This window comes from Arctopsyche grandis, chromosome 5 (genome assembly GCF_051622035.1).
Source record: "Arctopsyche grandis isolate Sample6627 chromosome 5, ASM5162203v2, whole genome shotgun sequence".
Taxonomy (NCBI): domain Eukaryota; kingdom Metazoa; phylum Arthropoda; class Insecta; order Trichoptera; family Hydropsychidae; genus Arctopsyche; species Arctopsyche grandis.
In genome coordinates this window covers 3,128,426-3,153,790 of record NC_135359.1, presented here as the reverse complement: position 1 = coordinate 3,153,790, position 25,365 = coordinate 3,128,426, and the positions used below count along the sequence as shown (strand labels likewise).

Genomic DNA, 25,365 nt, shown 5'->3' with positions numbered 1-25,365 from the left:
TGTATGTTTTTTTAAATGAAAATTAATAAAATGTTTCAAATATGTACCTACCTATACATATTATATTAACTATAAATTAAATAATTTAATTGCTAATGCATAAAAGTAATTTGAAGCGTACCATTTTTGAATACATTAAAATAAGTTATATTCATGGAAAACTGTTAAATGATTTAGTTTCTTAAAACCTTCAATTATTTCAGTATGAATTTCAAATTAATATTATATCATACACAATAATAGTAAACGCTTCACTTCAACATGATGTGATTTTGATACAGTGTTTACAAAAAACTTACATATACATATGTACTTTTAAATAAAGATATACACAAACACTAGGGACAATAATAAAATTATATACCTCATAAATAATAATTTCAACGGGGCGTATATGTGGATTTTGCGTCCTAAAATTCCGACAATTGTGATCGAAGTCGTAAATTTTAATTTTAATACACCTATGTAAAGGGAATTTTTTACGATGGCGTTGCATGAGGTTTTTCATGCGCTTATGAATTATATATTTATCGATCTCGAAGCGTTATGATATCGTGCATCGTAAATGTTAAGAAAAAAGGGACGCGCGTAAATGTCAACGAAGTGAACGAGTGTTAAAAGAACCGAAACTGAAAAAATAAATAAAATTCACACAAAATTATATGGCCGAAGGATATTCTCAGTTAAATTTTGATGATTTTATTGTATAACATCGAGCGGTTGCAGATAACGGTTGCATAATAATTTGGGTTACGTGTGGGGATTGCCCTCTTTCAATAATGCATTATTCATAATTCGCTCGATGCATTTTCATATTTTTTTTACATCAGACCGCTCGATGTTTTGATCATTCGCTAAAACGTCAACCGATGTCAAACCACTTGATTCGCAAAAAATACAGGTGTATTTTAAGCGTCGGAAAAAAGGTGAAAATCCATCGGTCTTCCTTAGTTATTTTTCATAATAGACTCAATATATACATTCATATACACGTAGACTTCACAATTTAAAAAAAATAGGTAACACACCACATGTGTATAAATGGAATGATTCATATGAATAGGAAAAAGTGATATAATAATTTGTGTAACGAACAGATTTTGAATTGAACGATACTTACTAATATTGTAATATGATATGTAATACTTATTAATTAATTAATAATATGTGATAGTAATACAGAATTTTTTTCTGAATTTGTATATTGAATGATATTCTTCATAATGAATAAAAAAATGTTCTTAATATGAGTGTTGAGAAACAAATGTTTCAGTTTAAATTCCTATTAACTGATACAATCTTACCCATTTTTTTAAAATGATCGTTTTGTCCGTCAAGTTTCTAAAAATTTCAATTGAAATGTGGGACAAAGTTTAACCGGGATCTTCTTTATACAGTAGCCAGTTTATTTGCATTCGATACAGTGAGTTGCAAGGTGCAAGCAGCTGTATCCGAGAGTAAAAAAAAATTCTTTTTAACATCCCGATGCTTAGCGTTGTCTCTCAATCATCCTACTTTTTATACGAAAAAAAAATTAGACATCCGTCTGGGAATCGAAACGCCATCACCCTTTACAACGAATCAATTGTTAAATGTAATATCTCATATCAATTACACATGCTATTTACATGCGATATCATCGCACGAATTACCCAATGCAAGATACCATCGTTATTAAAAGACAAATGCGGTATAAAAACCTTATCGTCTTCATTAGCGGAAATAAACAGCTCAGATAAACATCACCCAGGGGCCCCTACGATCGTCTTACAGTGTAACCGCAGTTAGCACTTAATCAATTAGCGGCCAACACGGTTTTAAAACATTTTTTTATTGTTTATTTTTATTATTATTCAAACCCCTCGACGCTATTAAAGCTCATCGAGTGAGTGACCCCCCTTCTTTGCCCCATCATCGGCGATTATCTTTCGCGTGGGGTGGCTGATTTACCGCTTTTTAAACGCACACTTTAAAAATGCAAATCGCACGGTTTGTTTGAGCATCGTTAACCTTTAATTTGTACAAGACGAAAAAAATATACCGACAGAAAAAATGTGCTTCTTGTGTTTATTCGGCGAAACGCCAGGTGCTTCGAAAGGCGCTCGATTAAACTTATATCACAGACTTTTGAATTCGAATTTAATTAAATCAACCCTGGGAGTATATTGAATTATAAATTAGACAAAAAACTCACAAATTCGTATGTGTAATACTTCAATATCTTCGAAAGGCAATATCAGAATCGCTTAATACGTCTAGAATTTTTTTAAGTAACAACTAGTACCTTATTATTCTGTGTGACTATCTTTTATAAATATGGGCAGCTGACAAAATTTTCTTCGAAAACCTTTTTTACTTATCTGTGTAATGCAACCCACTTAGTCTGATTCAACCAATGTATTTTTGTCTCATTAACTTCTTTGATAAATCACACATGTACATACACATATATATATATATATATATATATATATATATATATATATATATATATATATATATATATATATATATATATATATATATATATATTTACATTCCTGACATTATTTAATAGTTGAGTGTTTAGTTGATTCTTTAATATAACAGTAAAGACTGATCAAGTCTTTCAAAACATTGTTAAAATAAAATTTTACGTACGAAAATGTATAGCTAGAATTAAAAATATTTGTTTAAATTACTCAAAGAATTTTACCACTCTCTAATTATCCATTTTAATTTATAGTGTTAGTGTAAGTTGATTTTTATCACTGATATTAGTTATTCAATGAGTGCTTAAATAATATGAAATGATTTTTTTTAATAATATCAATAATACATTAAATGTACCCAAAAAAGCTAAAATGTTTATATAAAACATTACAAAGTTAATATGTTTATTGCAGTGATAATATCTTAGAGCTACAAATTCTTGACGATAAAAAATCTATAGCGCAATATGCATATTATATATATTCAGAATATTAAATTTGTATTCAAAATTAAGCAGACGCTTCAATTAAATCAGAAGGAGAAAGTTTTGCATACAGGTATGTTTGAATAATCTTCTTCTTTCGACATCTTGTGCAGAAACTACGTCAGTGACAGTCAGAATCGTCAATAACGACAGGCATTCGAAACATTCCCTTTTTTATTTCCCCATCCACATTCTACAAAGTAACGAGTAAATAAGTATCAGTTATGCCTTTATCATTTGCGTGATTGCCAACCGGAGCAATTTTCCACATACACATGTGTGTTCATATCTTTCGTCTTTGGGTTAATTTCGCTATGAAAAATTGCATGCGGAATCGTCGCATATTAAAGCAGACAACCTGATGAAAAAGCAGACAAATCAAGAATCGTAATGATAGTGTCGATAAACAGCACAAAAGCAAAAGGGCCCCCCGCACTAAAGAAATGCTAAGTCGTACTCTATCATTATTGCTATTGCTTACTGGTAATTTCCAACAGTTTTATGTAAAAACTTCATTTAAAATTTAAAATATAAATCTAGCTTTCATTGGGTCATCCAATTTGACTTGCTTATCGATTTTTCTGGACTTATTTATTGGCAGGTTTTATTTGAGGTGCATTTAAATTAATCGTTCTGAATGTCACTGAGCCTTTACGAGCTTTTAATGACAGTCTACGACCGAAAGGACATAATTCTGGTTGAACCAGGCGAACGTTTCGTTTGGCGCCAGCGTTGATGCGCATTTGAATACAAGTTGGAGACCAAGATGACGCGAAATGAGGGTAATTTAAAATGTAATGAATTATACGACCGGGGTGGGTGCATTGCCCATTGGTTCCGAGAATGTAGCTCATTATTATTATCCTTATTACGAGATGAAGCTAATGTTCTGAGAAGCATTGATAAGAAATTTCTTCACTTGCAAATTTGCTTTATATGCGTAAATTTGGCAGACTTTCTATAACATGTTTTAGTAAATAAAAACACCTCAAACGATTTTTCGCCTTTCATTAGTTGTTATTTTTTTTAGTCGAATGAATTATATTCTCGATTAGTGTGTTATATTCTCGATCATTCGTAGGCCTTATGAATAGCTTAAGAATTTAATTTTTAAAAAGCAGTATTATTGAAGAGAGCCTGTACAATCGACTGAACTGAAGTTTTGGAAATTAAAATAAAATAACTGTGAGTTAATTGAAGGAAATTGTAAGACAAAAGTATGTGCTTAAGTTAGTCATCGTCTTTTTATAAAAACATATAGAATTTTCAACATACTTAAATCGGTTGTTTAAAATTTGTATTATATCAAATTTAAAGTCCCTTGTAGTAACCCATTGAATCTCACTGATGTACATATGTTTGTATTATATATATTTTCGTCATTAAAGATGATGTATATTATATAAAATATTCGCTTATACATATACATAGGTACATACCTACATATGCACTTCTTAAAGTGATCCTCATTTTGCTGAAAAAGTTAGACTGTTTTGGTTTTTCAATAAGTAGGAGATTCATCTCTTAGAGATGAATACCTTGAATGTAGAATGACATAACAAATTTAAAAAATATTTTTCGTCTTTATTTATTTACCCATTTGTTCACCCATTTTTATTTTACACGACATCTTTGGTCAAACATTATACATATGTAAGTATTCAAGGCCAATACAAACATCGATTCAACAACCATAGAGACATCTATGAACAAAATTTTGCAGCATTTTAAATATGAACAAATTTTGTAATGTTGTAAAATAAAATTCTGCAAGAAGTAGGATAGGATTGCCAATTTTTTCAAACATCAATTTAAGTTAAAACTCCAAGCCCATAAAGAAAAACGGGGAAGAATCGCAAAGTGTATCTATTGATACTTCATATATTCATACATAGATGAAGTACAAAAGACTATGACTTTCATTAAGTATTTTTTCGACAAAGCAAAGTCTGATCTATTATACATACATACATATGTGTATACATTTATTTAAAATATATTTTTAATTAATTAATGAATTAATGTTTTTGTTATAGTGGGTGCATCTCCGGGGTCGGTGGCTGCGCCCCCTGGCTCAGGGCTCCGAGAGGGCTTTCCAACAGCAGGTGTGGCTGGGCCCCATGGGGTGGGACCCTCCCCAGGCCTTCCACTAGCAGGGCTTCTTTCCCAGCATCGCCTTTTGGAATTGTCCAGATTTGGATTAAGGCATTACGATCTGGCACAACACATGCTGACGCAGCAGGGTGCTGTCACTAAACTTCTGGGTGAGTACATTTGATTAAGCTTTATTTATTTATTTTTTGATATATAGGTATTGAAAAAAACACTCTGCTACTCATATACAGTAGATCAATGGCTGTTTTCCAAAAATCGCCAGCTTAATTTTGCCTTTTCTCTTAAGCTCACCCTAAAGAACCACAATGATCCAAACTTAAATGAATTTAATTTAATGATGTTTACAGATAATAGGATTCGTATTACAATTATTGCGTTACTTATTGAGACAATTATCCTTCGTAAGCAAATTATATAGAAGATAATAGATATTTTGATAGTAATTATTCGATCAAGTCTTTTGTTAGCTGCAGTTAACTCATTTTGTCTATCTGATTTCAAACTTACATTTCACATAATATTTGATTGTACTGCAACAGATAGTTTGTATCGAGTTAAAACAAATTGAGTAATTTGTCATTTGGTTTGGCGCAGTAATATCTTAACCAAATATATAATAATTTAACCAAATTAGATCATCATATTTGAAATATAATATTGGCTCTATAAAATACGCAATCAATTTGGAATTTGGCCCAATGCTTCTTTAGCTTCATATAATTAACCTAGTTGTTGTTTTCTTTAATAAATCTATTTGCAAATCATTTACTCAATAGAAAATATTGAAAGTCAAGATTTACAATGGTCAAGAGATGGATGGATGAATGAATGATCATTTTTGTGAAGCGTTAACTTTATCATTGAGAATTTCATATACACTGCAGCTGTCTCTCGTAGGTATTGCTATATAAGATATGTTTTTTCTATCGAGTAAAAGATTTGCAAATGGATTTATTAAAGAAAACAACAACTAGGTTAATTATATGAAGCTAAAGAAGCATTGGGCCAAATTCCAAATTGATTGCGTATTTTATAGAGCCAATATTATATTTCAAATATGGTGATCTAATTTGGTTAAAAATATGTACGTTTGCTGCATTTACCTCGATATATCAAAAATTGCTTGCATCATATTATAATGGGTTTGAATATAGTTTTTGGGTATATATTTTTGAATATAGTTTGAATATAGTCAATGGGTTTGAATATAGTTTTTGTCACAGATTGTTACGTTACGTGAGTTTATTAAGCTTATTCTGTAATTTCCTCAACACGTATGTATATTATATTGGACACGTTTGATTTATAATAAATAATTGTCGATTTTTATAAAATCGAAATTAAATATTGTAGAACACGCACCTATATAATTTTATAAAACGTATATTAATCATTGAAATATGCAAAAAAAAACTGGTTTTGATATATGACATATTCTATGACTAATCATTATTATGCCGTATTTGCTCTGCGTTATCGTCTAATCGAAACATTTAAAAGGCAACGCCGTGCAATTTGTCGATTTGTTTTGCAACAAGCACACACGATCTGTGATCGGAAAAAAATCTTTATAATAAATATCACTCGAAAGCGGACCACTGTACGAATCGTCTCACGGGAAAAATGGAACTCTAGAAAACACCCCGAGGCAACCGAGACGAAGTTTATCCGAATGGTTTAATAAATAGCGTAATCGAATTATGGGGGGCTAGAGATGGTGCGATACGCTACCAAAAGCTTCGCTTACGAGGACTTTCCGATGGGTTTTAGTTAGGCTGCTGGGCACGGCAATTATGGAATTATCATTTTAACGTTTCCGTTTATCAGAGGTGTTCATCTGTTGGTCGGTAAATCACGCACGGTGGCCCCGAGGACACATATTGGGCCGGCATTTTCACCTGGTGGGAAACTGCCGCCAAACCGGCAATTAATATTGTTTTCAAGTAGCCACCGACGATTAGCATCGGGAGACTCGTCGCCTTGTTTGCCGCCGAAAAATTATTCGAATTCGACCGTTGCCGGGGGCGCCGCCGATGAAAAAGTTCGACGAGCGCTGCGAATGAAAGAAAACGGTTGCCGGATTTATGTTATTCTGGCGAGATCAAATTTCGATCAAATTTTATTTTTACATAGATATGTATATACCAGGAAAGCCTAACAGGTAAACCCCAATGCGGCTTCCTAGACAATTAATTACAAACATTGCAGAATTTTTATTAAATAAATCGCTGTTTTTCGTGAGGCTGAAGAACACGAAATTAACAATTAATTAATTAATTAATGAATCCGTATATGTACACAATTAAAATAAATCGTTTTGAATTCTGCCGATTCCCACGCCTTATTTATTCTTATCGGAGAGGTTTCTATAATCACCAAAGCAAAGATAACACCGCCGGCTGGGTAGAATAATAGAAATAAATAGTAATAGAAAAAAAGTCAGGTCAAAAATTACGGTAAATGCATTCAGAGGATAATTGAGGTTAGTCAGAAGATATTGTTTGCGTATTTCTAAAGATTGACGCGTTTGCAATGTCCAGGTCAAAATGAGATTAATATCAATTCAGAAAGTAGTTAAAATATACTGTATTTAAAATATAAAATATATATAATAAACAAATTAACTATTAATCAATTAATGAATTAATCCATAGATACATCTATTGATTTAGACTTGTACATACATTTTTACATATTGTACATAAATCAAATTCAGATATTGGTGACATAGCGGGTAGGATAGGATGGTGTTTGCCAATTTGATGGAGGAACCGTTTCAACAATTAGCAAACTATGATAGGAAACGATCGACTCGGAGTCACAAATATCCAATATGTGCAGTATTTCTAACGAAATGTAAGTTCTGTCTATCGGTCAAAATGATTAAGACAGATCTGTATGGGTAAATTTGATACTTTTTTTATTTCGATGTAAATTTTAAAATTACGACAGGGATTAGATATTTTAAGAATTTGATTGATTAATTATGATTGGTCTTAAAAGAGCCTACTAAATATACATAATATTATATATAATAGTTTTAATGAAAGTTTCGTAGTTTAAGCATTCTACGTAACTTATTTTTGATACATATATTTTTTGCATACATATGAACATACATACGACAATAGATATTAAAGTACGGCGTATTTACAAAATTAAAAAAAAATGTACTTATATAATATCTACTGGCCCTTTCAGAAACGAAACATTTACTCTTTCAAAGTAACAACTACCATCGATGATATCAATTTATGAACTGCATAGAAATTAGAATTGAATCCGATCCACTTAAATATTAATCTACGATATGAATTTCGTCAGATCGTAATTAATTTATACGGTAGTCATATTTGAAATACGGCCGTCCGGTATTGAATTCGATAACGATTATAATTGAAAAGTAATTTGCGCTTAGTATTTATATTATGTAAGGCGAATCGATAAATTTATTACACGTCGTTTACGACGTTTGATAATTCGATTGTAAGTGCTATTGAATCCGGAATCGTAACCGTAAAGTCGAACCTTGTTATTATGAGCGGTCGAATTGTTTCCTACTACCAAAAAAAAAAAGAAAAAAGTTGGAACCAAAGAGCATACATATGATTAAATACAATAGACGATATTTCTCCATAGACGGTTCACGTGATATATTTCAAATACCGTCTATCATTAGCTGACCATTCACCATTTTCGACGATCGGAACATAATACGTAATAAGGGATTCAACCAGTGAAATATTCAACAGAAGAAGACAAACGGTTTCGATATGCTTAATATAATTATTCGCTTGCATATGCGTTTTCTGGTACATGCGTTTCCGCGCCGTTAACCGCACGAATTAATTCATACAAAAGTTTGTGTTTCGAATCAGAGGTTGTAAAACGGCAATCGTATATACATACATTCATGTGTGTATATGTATGTCAAAAACATTAAAAAATGTAATACATTTTTATTGGATCATTGATTTGAACCGCATGGAAATACTTTTGATTCGATTGACACATTTTCAGTGTTTGGATGCTTTGACTTTGACTACCCCTGTCGTCGGTAGTCGATTTACAGTCCCATTGTTTCGAATCGAGTGCCCGCCTGTGAGAGCTACCCATGTGGATTGAGACGTCTCGAGATCGAAAAGTCTCTTACGAAATGTAACAGCAAGAAGAAGAGGAACGTCCGCACACTTTTGTTCTTCCTCGGCACATCTGCATAATGAGCGTTTTGCATACGTTATCCGGTTACAAATACACGCGCGCGTTTAAAATACGTAGGTGCGTATTTTTTTTGCACTGGGTAGGCTAATAACGAAACCAGATTGAGAAACGGTCATATAATAGGTTCGATTGTTATATAATTGAATTTGAGCAATGATATGTCGGATGTCTTCACGTATAAGTATATACATACATACATATACGTAAACTGTGCGAAAATCTTAACTTACAGAATGATGAAAGTTTAATCAAATTAATTTTATATTACTTATTATAATATGTAGATGGGGCTTTTAATCTTCACGCGTTTAAAATGAAAATTTAATTCAGTTAAAAATTGACTTTAGTGTGGGTCTGGGTCTTTTAAGTAAAGATATTCAATTATCAAAAATAAAATATTATACACATGTGTCGTTATATGTATAGATATTTGAAAGTGGCGGAAGTCCAATTTCCAGTTCCAAAAATACTATTTCTGTTTGACTTATTCACAAATTGTTATCACTTTTTTTAATTTGATGTCCAGAATATCGAAAAGGCAAAAAAAAAACGTATAGGCGACCAGTATTTTTAAATATTTTTAAACGCAAAACATTATATTTAATGTTTTGCGAGATATCTCTCCAAATAAAGAAAAGAGGATTTATGCCACTTTCAATTATAATAGCTCATATAATAAATATATCAAAAATAGTATAATATCTTATAGTCGGCATATTAGTTGGCTATTAATCATTTGAAACAATATTTTGTATTAATTTAAATCATTGATCAACATTATTTACATAATTAATATATTATAAAATGCTAATTGGCTAATAACTCTTTCTGCATAATTGAAAGTATTTGATTTATTTTGCAGTATTTTTTTAATATTATAAAACGATTCAAGGTGGTTATCAATATGCCATACTATTGTCAATTATAGGTTTCGAAATATATATAATTTGCATTAAATACCACTATGTTTTGACTATTTTTTTATAAAATTCCAAAGCTTTCAATCTTGTCTCGGATATGTTTCCGATTCAAAATTGCAAAGGATATCAAGTTCCTACGATAGTATTTTAATGGCTATAGTTTTACACACTAGTATGTACATTAGATAGTGGATCTAGAATTGTATGAAAGTACTGGGGTTTGAACCGTTTCGCCAACGTACCACTTTACGGTGCGCGTGCCATACAAAAGTATGGCAAATTGATTTCTCTCCGCGATCGAAATCTCGATGCAAATGAGGTTTGTGCGGCAAACAATGAAAACGTATCGATTTAATTATGAAATATTCACATGGCTTTATATGACTCGATTTCCGACGGTAACGGTAACCTCCCGGGTCATTGTTTTTCCGCGGGTCGGATCGCGATTACCCTTCCAACGGGCTCCAGATCCACAATCTTTGATTTCACCAATTAAATCCATCCATCCATCCATCCATTGTTCGGTGGCCGCATACGGGCCGGAACACGTCCGCCGTCTAATTAATATGGTTTTACAGAACCCGACGAACCGTTTTAGAACCACCGAATACCTTACTTGAGATACAACGCCTTGTTCAAAAATATGTATACGCATTTTGTATTTTTTTTTAATTTTTTCACAGTTTTGTATGGTAATTTTTACATTTCAATTAGATATTTTGTTATTTTTCAATTCAATTGAAGTATAAAAACATAAATACAAAAGGTCCCAAAGTCAAAAAATATATGATATTACTTTATAAGTAATACAGATCGTATTATATCACTCTATAAACGTCAAAAGTAATAAATGTACCGTTCCTGTGTATATTTTATGCATAGTCTTGCACTATTGTAGTAAAATGTAGACTATGTAGACGCGGATGAGCGTTTCGTTTAATTAGATCAAACCGGCAATTTGTCATTTTATGTTTTGCCATGAATAGCTTCCAACGACCCTTCTGTTGACTCTTGGATCTTGCCGGTGTTAAAAGGGGCCATCTGAGTCCTACTAGCATTGTCATTCAAATTGAAGACTTCCGACCACTAGCGGCACTAACGGGGTGTAGAGCGACCCCGCGATACTTAACAAGAAAAGGAAAAAAAATTGTGTGTACGATCATTACGCCAAAGGTAATTTGCTTGCGGTCTCGTTTGCTCCAAATTGCTCATACCACCATTCTTGGGGGTGATAGGGTGGGGTTTGCGGGTCGAAAGTCAGTCGCATTCTAGTCGATAAAAATAAACTGTCCAGGAAGCGTATCAAATTCAAAACCTATTCAATTCCGAAGAAAATTTCACAGTTGCGAATAATAAAAACGTGCGTGAGCCGCCTGGGGCAGTTGCCTACGTATGTAAGCGATTATTATTATTGTGTCCCCTACTCACGACGTCTAATTAAATAATTATTAAGTTCGTAATGTATTACATTACGAACATTTTATACATCGAAATTCACAATTCTGAGAAACTGACACGCATCTGAACTTCATAGATACAGGATCATAAGATAATGTTATCAATTATTAACACATCGCATCGTGTAGGTACACTAATTGACGTTGAAATTAATTAGCGAATAAAAAATTAGCATACACTGTCATAATGGTAACCGCCCACAATTTGACAAATATTTTATATATGTATATTCTTTCCATTAATAATTTGTCGAAGGACTTGATCTGATGTAATAGATATATTATTTTTTTGCGTCTTTCATAGTTGCATTAAGAATTTATATCCTTATTGAATCCGATTTAGCATTGATTTGTATTCATAGTTTGACGGCACCTTAAAAATAAAAGAAAAAATAAACCTAACTGATTGGATATGTAGGTTGTTTTGTCGGCTGTTTAATGGGGCTCACCTATAATATTTATTTATTTAAAGTTTGGAAAATTGTAGCATTACAGGAATTCCTAATGCGCCACAATGGTCAAAAATATGTATAACAGAAAAGAAACAAAATAATAACTAAAGAAATTAGATATAACAAAAACAAACCATATAGTATACACAAACAACACATTTAACACAATCATAAAAATAATAAGCTATATAATATCGGATAATAATAATAATATTAAAATCAGCTATGTAATTCACTAGGAATCATTCAATTTAATATATTATACATACGTTGACGAAATCTCAATGCTTATAAAATATTAAGTAGAAAAAAATGAATGAACTCTACTTTCTTCAAATCAAATACTATTAATATAATCGATCGTGTTATAATTCGTAGGTATGGCGTGTAAATATGCGTGTGTGAAAAATAAAATAAAAAAATATATACAATTCGAGGAATGGCCGTTATTGATCGTTCATCTAGATAAAACGGCAGACCGTGCCGCCGCACACATCCATTATTATTACTTTTTTATTTTATTATTTCTATGGATATATGCATATATATTTTTGTTTCGACTTTTGGTGGTGAGCGTGCCGCTGTTGTAGGTGTTTGATCGTTTCTACCGGTCGGACGCACAGTTCTAGGAAATCGGCAAAGTGATTTCGGCATTTGACTCTTTATACGGACCGTATCTCATTTACGAGACAAAAATCAGTGATTGGACAGCCGGTGGACACATCTCTGATAGATGGTAGCTGTGCACGTGAATTTTCAGTCGTGACGAACAGCGTGAGAAGCGCGTGAACAAAAAAGTTTTCATCAGTCGAAAAATACACAGGATTCGAAGCGCAAAAATGTGCATTGAAATAAATTTCAGAATTTTTCTACTTTTTATGATGTTTTAAACTGATGTAATTTGCGGTCAACGCAAACGCATCGGATGACACGAATAGCATTCCTAATATTTTTATGACGATTCCAACACTCAATATGTCGCTAAAAAAAGCTTTTTCATTGAAACATTATAGTTTTTTTAACGCTCGATCTCCAGAGACTTTAACGAGCAGGTAGAACTGGATATTACATTTATATTATATTTTATATTATAATACGACGATGTTTATGTAATAATTGGATATTCGATCGCCCACTTATTATTATCAAATTTACGAATAGTAAATGATAATAATAATGCAATATTTTAAGTGGTATATTATCAAAATTTCGACTGAATTTTTTATCAGTAGTTAAACTAAGGATATCAGATGAAAACGTGTCGTCAATTATCAGAAATTTACATACATACATACATACATATATCAGAATATGTCGACTTCATTCGCAATTTTTTTTCACTTGGTTACAAAGAGGTTTAAGGAAAAAATAACACTATTTTTCAGAAATTAGTTGAATTTACTTATAATTTTAGGTAACATATCCATATTTAATTTATTAACTCGTTTAAACACTAAATTTTTTAATAATAAACAAAGTATGTATATAAATTAATTGAAAACACAATATATCTATTATTATTTTAATAAGAATATTTGAAAAATTTTCACACTATGTTCTTACTCTAGAATAATTTCGATTTATTCGCGAGTCCAGGAACTTCTGATACTACATACTAGACATGTTTCTGTTATAATTGATTTTATTTAAAATAATTTAAATGGAAATCGAATGACTTTAATAGATCTGTAGGTAATGACTTACATATGTATATATCTACATAAAGTAATGACTAAACTTCAGTTACTGGAAACGAGCTGAAATGTATATATGTATGTACATATACAAAAATATTTTTGATAATACAATAGTGTATTGAATCGAATCTATTTTGGATATTTCCTTGTAATATTTTAAACCATGTATGTTTTTGCCAAATATAAATATAAAAATCATGAAAGAAGTGATCGTTCGAAAATTAGAAAAAATCAACAATTAAGATAGAAGCTTGCAATTAAATCGAACGTAGACATAAATTTATATGATTATATTTACTCGAAACTGTTAAGCATCTCCGGCCAATTATGCAAGGTGAGAATTTAGCAATAAACATATTTCAGGCATAATTGGATATCGGGCCTAAAAAATCACCTATCCTCTGGCCGCGATTTAAATAAATTAACATTCGATTAGCTTTATAATGGTGGCGGCACTCAAAACGTTGTTTATATTTGTACAACGGCCTACCGTTGTGCGGTAAATTTAACACTCCACCGACCGGTAAATTCGGAGCTAATTAATAAAATCACACATTCGAAAATGTATAAAAAGTGAAATAAAACACGAAACGCATGTTATTCTGGAAAGCGAAGCTAATAACGGGGTGTCTCGGCCGTATTCAGATTGGGCTTGCGCATTCTTTTAACGTCTGACGGTTTCGGAGAAATTTGTTCATTTTATTTTTATTTTTAGTTATGTTTTTACGTGTGCGCTTGCGTACGCGCTCAGTCTCGTGTGAATGCTCGTGAAAATTGGCTAAAATTGTCGGTGTAATCGGTAACATACGTATGAAAGCCTGTGCACATTTGCACACAGCATTTAACTGCATGAAATACTAATTATAATAAGTTATTCCCCGTTTTGCTCTGAGGCCTCATTTGTGCATGCTGAGTGCCCGACACTCTCAAACATATGCATTTTTATTTTAATATTGACGAAAAAACTCACGAAACTGTTCTTTGACATTAAAAATTTGGCGGCTTTTCCTTTTTCAAGTGGTGTGAGGAAAATATATATCAATCAGTCACAGTAGATATAAAAAGAATTGTATTCTATGAGTATAATATACGAATCTTAAATAATATTCCTTGGTCTATAATTAATTGATGGACGAAGTTTTTACTTTTTAAATTGACTTTTATATGAATGTATTATATCTATTATTTTAAGGTAAGTAAATTCTTTATAAACAAGTCGATTCAATATAAAACATTATATGCAGAGTATTAAATTACTAACGAAATGATAATTATTGTGAATTAAATAATTCTAGTGACTTTTGTAATGAATTCTACATATGTTTATTCGAAGTTACGTCATTGATACTTAAATAGATAGATTTTTGATTGATAATGATTTTCAATAAAACTGCTAAATAGTATTGATACTAAAATATATATTTAAGAGTTTGATAATCATTATATCTATATCGATCCTGATTAATCAAAAATTAAAATTTTAATTAAATATGGAAGAAATTAAGCATTTTAAAACATCAATAAACGACTGTAGAATTTTTTTACTATTTAATTAAGTATATAAATATTTCTTAAAATAGTGGAATCTTAAATACACAATTTTTATTTATTATATTTATTTATCTAATAAAAACAGAATCATACAGTATTGCAATAAAATTGCAGTATTGGCATACATTACCTGTCGGCGACTGGTTAAGGGTAGATTTCACGGGAGAAATCTACTTTTAGTACAACTTCTATTCTTCAGAAAGCTTTCAAGCTATCAATACATGCAATTACATCAAAAAAACATCTGGCTATCAAATTACTTAATTAAAAATTTTATGTCTTAGTTGCCAGTATATCATTTCTTTTTTTATATCACAACACACATCTTATAATATGGTATTAAAATCGACCTTATCAACAGAAATTGAGTAGGCAACGAACCTTATAAGCATACGTACGTATCCAATGCTCCATCGATTTGAGTCAACTACATATATTACATACAAATTGTATGGTCATTGTCAATTGCGTATAAATAGCAATGGATAATAATTGTCGTTCCGCGGCGGAGATTTGCGTGGCAATCTAGATAAGCTTCATTGGACGTTTTAACGCGCACTTAAGTGATTGCATTCAAGGTGCATCGCAATGTATACATTATTTATATGCGTATCCATTGAGTTAATGTTAACAATTGCTCAACCGTCATTAACTGCTGCAGTTTCCCTAGCTGCAATTGCGACATACTGATGATAATGATGAATCTCGACGATTTCATTCGATCAATGAGACCAATTTTTATTGTTTTCAAAATGTACACTTGAACAAATACCCGGTGAACGGTCGCACCGAGTATCGTCGGTGCACGCATTTGTTCAAATATTCAAAGCCGAACGGAATTCCTTTTTGGAATTGTAAACGTTTGAACAGCGGTTTTGGCTAAAGGTTAAAAATGTTAAAGTTATTCAAAGGCGATTGGATTTCCGCATATCTTAACACGTGTTTACATTTGCACAGAGAAGCTGAAATGTTATTGATTCAACGGAAAAAAAATCCAGCGTATTCATTCATCATATCTGTACTGTTATTATTCTAACCATACATAGGTGGGTTTACCATAGAAGATTGTTGCCGCCTCATTGTTTGAAGCAGGGGCTTTAAACATTTTTCAGATAGCCATACTTGCTTCATATTTATAATTTACGTAGCTCATTTCGTAGCTGAAAGCCCCGATTTTTAAAAATCTTATCATTTTAATCCCTGAATTGATACATTGACCTTCCTTAATCCAAATTTTTATTTTATTTTTGTAATGAGATTAAGTTTTTTTTGGGAAAATTGGTGATGTTTATCTCATTAACTGTTTGATAAAGATCAAATAATTCTTTGGGAGGGTTATGATTTTGGATGTGTTTAAAATGCAAGAACAAATACAATATATATTGCCACTCTGGGCTATGGACTTCTCTATATTTTTTATTATATCTTTAAATATATGCTACTGATTCTTTAGTAGTATATTGAAGTTATAATAAGAGTGATTTTCCCATCAAGTCTATGGAATAACTGGACTTGAATTCAAAGCGTTAAGTTTAGTTTCCAAATAACTACGATATTAATTTATTCATCTGAAAATGTAGGTAGCCTTGATTGAATGAATTTACTATCCGATAAATTGACAACTTCATGCCCGATATTGAAGAAAACTGATGAGGAAGGAACCTTTGCCTAGGGAGAACGGTCGATGGTAATTGGCTACTGGCATGCGATTATTTTTATGTCCGATTTAATTATTGGCGGATGATTGCCAAGAGCAATTTAACTATCAATCATGTGCGCGAGTGTTTACAACGAAAAAGCTGAAAAAAAAATACGGCACGATATGCGATGATCCGTTTTGTGATGGGATTCCGCTTTGTTGCTATTATTATTATGTATGTACCTATATAAGCATTTTTTTCAGTCGGCGGCAGTAAGACGAGATTGAAGAGTTGAAAATTCATGTAGAGTGCGTGCGTCAATAATAATACATATAAAATATATGTATAAAAAGAAATAAAAAATAAAGTTTTTCGACGCGTTTGCATATCAGGTTTGTCCGATCGCGAGATCCGAACTGATGATACATTTGTCTCTGCTTGGCTACAAATAACGTGGGCAGTTTATCGAATATTATTGGCCCAGGCTCCTGTTGCCGTATGTTAACCCTAATATGTCCAAAAAATATGCTGTATATAATTCACGTAAATTATTCCATATACTTAATATTATTCCGTAAATTATTCCAATATATGTATACGTTACAGTTCAAGTGTATCTTCCAGTTGTAATAAATTTTTACTAGTTGGAATATACTCCATCTAACCTGGTACCAACTACCGTTATAGTTGAAGTGAATTTTCAGTTGTATTATATTTTGACTAGTTGGTATATATTCCGTATAACCAACGTAAGCTGATTCATATGGCGAATTACATTCCAACTGGTCAAAATATATTACAACTGAAACTATTATATAAGTTGGTACCAAGTTAGATGGAAAGGTGTGTAAAGGTTTCGTGTAAACGTCACTCGACTGGTACAAAATTGAGTTAGATCACATTTTTGTTTTGAACGTTGTTAGAGTTATCGTAATACGATACTTATTTCCTCTTTTCGCAATACCTAGAAAATATTAACGCGTTATTGAATTCTAAAGCATTCGTAAAATTATCGGAGTTGTCAAAACTCAACTGTGATAATACAACTGGCACACATTGTTGAAAGTGTATTTGCGATTGTAGAAATATAATTTACCAGTTGAATTGTATATATTCGAACATTAATGGCCTAAAACACTAGTTGGAATATTTATATCTATTACAATTGAAAATATATTTCGACTGTAACATATACACGAATGTCTGTTTGCAACTTATGCAGATCTATTTACTATGCAGTACTTTATATACATATGTAGAATATAATACAGTACAAAATTATCTGAAAAAAATATATGATTCAATACAAATTTGAGAAATACATTGTTTAAGCTTTTATCCAGCAGAGAAATGTCGGGCAACTCGGCTAGTTATTCAATAAAAAGATTATTAAAATAAAAATTGAAGATAGATATGTATTTTTCACATTTTATAGATCAAAACTACATAAATATTTACATTATATTATGATAATAATACTGAAAACTACTGTTAATAAAATAAGCGCAACATAGTTGTATGTATATTCAGCATACATATAAATTTTATGTTTCAATACCGCATTTACGTTCCTGTTACACCTTCAATGATGCTAAAATCTCGTATAATATAAAATTATGCATTGAGATAGTCAGGTGCTTAGATTAAATTTATAATCTATACAATATGGGTTGGATTCTTTATGAAGCTTTTGTATGAAATATAATATCGAGGAAAATTTGACATTTACATACGCATCAGGGTTAACAATGGACTGTGTCGGCCGACACGAGCGATAAATAAACAATAAATTAAACAATCAGATGCGATGGGGGCCCCCGGCAATCGAGGGGCCCCAGCCTACGTGTCGAGGGGCGCAGCCCCCGCTGCAGGGGCGGCTCTGTGGGCGTGGAGCCTCATCACCTGATTTATCTGAATTTCAGTATAATGAGAATGCTCACTGCCCTGTCATCGCAACACAAGATATATACGGACCATCGCTTAAAACTGGTATTAAAAACACGCTGAATTTAAATATGTATATTTCATTAATTAAATATTGTATGTTAATATCGTAAAAGTCGGCATTACTTCACAAAACATTTTCTTTTTACATATATATATGTATGTATGACTATTTTTTCAATTTTTATTTAAAATATAGCCAGAGCGTTGTTCAAACGATTGCTAAGCAGTTGAGGGGTCGCGGGTTCAAATTTCGGCTGAAATCGAATAAATTTTTCTTGATCGTTGCTGTCAAAATCTGAATGGTTAAATTCGTTTGTTGACGGAATTCGCCGGTTTTTTCGACAAAAATTGTTGAGACGGTTCAACATACATATTTATGTATATAAAATTGGCACCATCAAAAATCCAACCAACTTGCCAAAATCAAAATCAATTCTCACTCTTAAGTTGTCTATTTTAAAAGGCTAACGGAAACCACCGAGCTAAAAATCTTTTCCAAGATGGAAAAGATTTTGACTTCACCAAATGCTAAATAGTAGGTAGATATGTAGAAATGTTTGATATAATAAAGCTCACTAAGTTTGAAATCGAGTACTTATTAAAACAAAATTATATATTCAAATATGAAACGGCTATAATGATTATTATTGTAATATGAATTGATTTTTTTTATGTACCGAAACTATCCCAATTTTCCGGCGTCGCACGGGTGGATAAAAAGAGAAAAAAATACAAATTGAACCTTTTCAGGATGTTTAGTAGTATATGGTCCCTTTGATGGTTCTGAATTGAAAACTGTAGATTTGCGTAGTAGAAATGTAAACGTGCCTGGCGTATCTCGGACATTTTTGCATGAGAGTTATTTAACCTCAGGCTTACTAAATCCTTCCAAAAACAGTCTTTGGTTGAAGTTGAAGTACTATAAATATACTTTGATGGTTTAAAATTGCATTTTTGCATAGTGGAAAAGCAAGCATATTAACAAAAAATATGAATTTTTATGTATAAATAATATGAAACGGGTTCTTACGTTGACATGTCGAAGTCTGACAATGGACGCGTTAGGTTTTCCTGATGAGTGTGTAATATCGAGTTGCCTTGTTGAATTTCAAAGGGTCAAACTTCATGTGATAACACATGTTGTTAGGTTATTTAGTGCGAAGGGTGTAGTAAGACCGGGGGCAGGGGCGTCCAACCGCGAGATGTTGACGCTCCCGCAGACGCTTCTGTTATGGGATAAGGGGCGGTCGCCATAAAAAATTATTTATGGTTTTTTGTTTATTTTCTTAATGAATATTAATGCAAGCGCGTGCACCGTAATTATCGACTGACGCTCCAGTAAATCTCCGAGAGGGATGGGCGTGATATCGACCATTTAAAAAAATGATAAAAAAATACTACGCTGTGTACGAATCGTTTGAATTATACTGTGATCTACATACATGTAATGTTAAAAATGTTTTAAAGGCTTTAAATTTGCAAAAGTGAAGGGAGAGCGGTGGAAATTTCAGCTGGTGGAAAATTATGAAAGGTTATTAAGTGCATCGAAGGTTGTCGGTATAATGCGTATGTACGAAATTATTTTGATATACACGAAATATATATGTTTGAATGTTGTATTTGATATATTGATTTTAAGTTTTGGTTAAAACATGTCGGGGAAATATTCTTGGTGTATTTTAATGTAGTTGTTTTTAAACATTATTTTATACTATTTTAATTTAATTTTTTATGCGTATTTACATATCATACAGTTGTTTTTATTTTTCAAAAATTTAAAACTCGATATTAAATCTATTTTTTTTTATATTTATGTTTTGTATGCAGGCAAAATGACAACCACTTTAATCTATATATCATATGTACAATTTTAAAACTATTTAAGAAACCTTACGCAATTCTAAATTACCAGTCCATATTAAACACTTTGACGATATACATAAATATGTACATATGTATATGCTTAGAAAGGGTCTAACGAAGAATAACAAAGATGCCTTTCGAACTTAAATCCCTTTCATATGATATGTGATTGAAAATAATGAATCTTTACACTTTGGAGACGCGAAGAATGAGAGGCGATCTAATTGAAGTCTATAAAATTATAAATAACCATTACAATTGTCCTATGATAAACCTCCTTACGTTTAACAAAAACACTTATCTGAGAGGTCATACTCTCAGACTCGAAAAAAATATTTATTACAAAATAATTAGAGAAGCCTTCTTTTCAAATAAGAGTGGTTAGAGTTTGGAATAGTCTATCCAATGAATTAATAACTTCGACATAGTAACATAAACCTTTTTAGAAATTAACTTGAAATAATATTCCTTTTTTTTTCTATTATGTTAAGTTTATCTTATGTTTTTCCCTTTTTTCTGTTGTATTTTCATCCATTTTGAGTGGTTTATATATATTTTTTTTGTTTTCTTTGTTGATTTTATTTTATTTTTTTTCATTATCTTATTTAATATTTGTATTCCTGTACTACTGTATACTTTAGATCCCTTGGGTCCGTCGGTTTTCTAACTTTTTCCAATTATTCTTAAAAAAATAAATACATATACATACATACATATTGTCTTGTAAAAAATATTGGAATCACTTATTTGTATGTGGAAGCAAAAACATAAATTAAATTTGTTTATACTGTGAGCATATCTATGTTACACACATATATAATATGTACTATACATAATAGTTGATAAAATGAAAGAAAACTGTAGTTTATAATATATCAGAGAAAAGTAAATTATTCAGTTGAGGGGTGACTCATTATCGGTTTGATCGAATTAGGAAACCTTTCAAAAATTTGGTAATACTACACGTTGATCGAAACAGCAGTTATACATATCTATATATTTTTATGAAACAATCAAAATTTGACTATTGGGAATTGATGCATATGCGTTTATCTTCAGGTTATAATTTAACTATAAAACACATTTATTTATATAATATTATATAGCTAAATATATTTATATTTAGCACTAGTACTTATGAAAATTATAAATATACTCACATATCATATACTTGGATATTAAGTACCGTACATTGATTCAAGTACACGTTATAATACCAAAATTTTTATATATTCGGTTCATTGATTTAATTTAAATTTTCAACACGCGATAGGCACAAGTGCAAGTACATAGATGCGCATGTCAATATGATGATAGCGTATAATATTTTCAGTCATTGTTTCTGTGGCATATTTGACGTCAAGCGTCATTTCGGCACCGCGAATTGATCGGTAGACTTGCGGTTGAGTGTCGTTCGACCACAATCGATAATAATGACTGGTCAGTAATGGCGTCTGTTGCCCATCAGTGTTAAATTCAACGAGCAAATTATTCGCGGTATTCCGCTCATTGTCTTTTGAAGAATCGATTTTTTGGGCATCTACTGTCCGAACACGCAAAAAATAAAACAAAAATGCAGAAAAAAGCGTACACTTCAACGATCCGATTGGTTCGAGATTGCTTTTTATCTATTTCGCCACGATCGATGTTCGCCAATCGAATTGTTTAAGTTTTTTCTAATCGATAATGCGAACGTCTAAAGCTGCGAAACCTTGTTACCGTTGATATGAATTTTTTATCACACTTCTTTATCAGGGGTTGTTAGCTTTTAAAACACCACATATTCATAAATTAGGTTTATGTATCCTTATACCTACCAATTCTTTTCATATCCAAATTTCGGAAAATCCCTCTTATTTCCCTATTTTTCTTCATTGTTTGATTATATTTGGTCTAAGAATCACTTCAATGATTATTTTTTCATATTACACATATTCTTAAGAACTGTTTCTCTTTTCTTATGTTATTTAAAATTGACTGTATGCAATAAATAATACTCATATTTCATCTATTTCTAAGGACTTAATTTCGTGCTAAAAATGCTTCATACTTCATGATGTGCTTTGTCAAACTATTATACTGAATATCAATTCCACAAGTCTGTATCTTAATAATAAATATGTTAGCTGAGTATGTATGCTGAGTTTTGATAGGTCCAAAATGAGTCAGTTCAGGTACTAAATAATTGAAAATCTTATTTAATTTCACGATATTTTGATTTCAGGTACTCTCAGACCGCCTGGTTTGATTGGTGGCAGTAAACCGAAAGTCGCAACCCCCGCAGTAGTATCCAAAATAGAACAATACAAAAGAGAAAATCCGACCATTTTTGCGTGGGAAATTCGCGAGAGACTTATATCCGAAGGTAAGAATCTTTTAATATAAAAATGATTGCGTAAATAACGGATTACCGAGCACGAAATTCGAAAAGTATCCACTGAACATTTACACATAAGCAGATTCCGTGGTTAAGTAGGTCATTAAACACCTTCGTGTGTAAAAAAGGTAACGAGATTAAGTTTTTCGGCTATGTCTAGAGTGCGTATGGAAATTTTTTAAGTTTTCGACGACCTAATCCGCTTATCGTAAAAGAAGTTTACTACTTTATAGTCTCACTCAACAAACCATAGAAAATAATTTGTATCCGATTTCATATTCGTATAATAAAACTACAGTGAAAACTCATACTTATAATACAAAACCTGAATGGGAATACGTGAATATGAAATTAATATATAATAGATACTACACGCCAGACTTGATTCTTAAATAGATGTGATCATAAATGTGAATAATCTAAGCGTTCTAATAAATCCTAACGTAATCAATACTTCAGTTTAATACAATAATATGAATATTAGTAAATCTATAAATTTCATTATATAGTTGGAAACCAAATTAGATCTATGAGACATATTACACTTCATTGTAAGTTTAACACATATATAGAAGCATCAAATGTTTCTATAATATTGTATAAAAAAACATTTATTATTTAAATTTGTCATTCAGTTTTTGGATTCGAGATGTTATAAAGAAAAAATATAACGAGAACATGATAATATTAAATATGTGAATTTTTTACATTATACAATTTATTAAAAAATAAACAATTGATTGATCCTTGTCAAAACTTAAAGATGAATTTTCTTCATAATTAAACAGTTTTTTATTCTTATTTATACCTTTCTCTCTATGAACGTACGCATGTACCTACATATGTAACTTCAACGTATCATAGATTAATTGGAAATTTTACAAGATTGCTTCGACTATACACATCGTCTTTAGTATACACATAATATTGTGTATACACGTATTTGTGGACATGTAGCATATGCGTGTCGCTTTGGGTTCGTGTTGGGGTTCGAGTGCGTGAGCCAGTGGCGGAGTTCGCGCTAATTGCCTCACGAAGCGCACTTTTGTGTTCGAACCCACCTTATAATGAGATGGTAACCGGTGAGAAAATTAAAACATAATTAACCACCGCTCCTCTCGACGACTCTCTCATAGCCATATAAATAATCGCATTAGAAAATTTTCAACCACTCGGAATCGCAATTGAAAACGTCGCCCGGCGATTTCGCACCGACCCGCCTTCAGACGTTTGGAAATTGCAATTCAACTAATATTTTCTTTTTTTTGACGATTGTATGTGAATGTGGATGTAATGTAGTATTCGTGAGGTGTATCTTTATCACGATCGTGAGGTCAATAATTACAGGAGCGACAGTTTACGTGCGCAGACTCGACCAATTTTCATACACACGCTCACTCGTTACCATTAACTCCGTTTATTATTGAGTGCGACGTACGGACACGACACAAAATGGACGCGCTTCGTGCGAAAATACCCAGAGTGACCAACACGCTACTTTCCCGTTCGAAATTCGTGACCTATCAGAGTTTAATTAATTTTTAATAACAGCCTCTTTTAAATCATTGCCCCCGCGCTTTTTCTCCTCGGGTTTCTCTCTCTCTCTCTCTTTCGAGCTGACGAACGGCCCCCGTCAGTTTATCAGGTGCTACTTACGGTAACGGTAAATACGTGCATGATTTAACACGCTGGATCACGTTTGCCAGACACGTCTCGCGGCAGCTTTATCTAGCCGTGATTTATGCGCGAAAACCCAGGGCGATTTTCGCCCGAGAGAGACACTGCAGTGATAAATAATAATGTGTCAAGAATGATGAAAAAATGCACGTGTGAGAGCTACCAACGTGATTGCCGGTGGTTGTTTCGTTATCGGGATCGAATTATTGAGCTTAGTTTTTAAGCTCTCATGTGAGTCGAGCTTTGGTGGAAAATCGTAAAGCTCGTTTGACAGCGGTGTGTTGAAATTTTCAATATGGATGTTATGGAGAATGCACACATTACATCGAGGCTATAAGAGTATACGCACATACATATTTATGTTTATGTAATTTAATAAATGCAAACTGTATATTCACACACGTGTAGGTATTATATGTAGATTGTGTAGAAAAAATATGTATGTAGAAATTCATTATTAAAATAAGTGGTATTTAATTTAATTTCACATAT

The 25,365-nt window shown here is 31.8% G+C and overlaps 1 protein-coding gene across 1 annotated transcript in view; it reads left to right on the top strand.

Annotated features, from left to right (window-relative positions):
- LOC143912068 (paired box protein Pax-6-like) overlaps positions 1-25,365 on the top strand; it is a 55,581-nt gene that overhangs the window by 13,074 nt on the left and 17,142 nt on the right. Inside the window, exons 2-3 of the mRNA XM_077431237.1 lie at positions 4,993-5,220; positions 23,044-23,184. Coding sequence (XP_077287363.1) covers positions 4,993-5,220; positions 23,044-23,184 — 369 coding nt within the window. The remainder of the gene's footprint in view (positions 1-4,992; positions 5,221-23,043; positions 23,185-25,365) is intronic.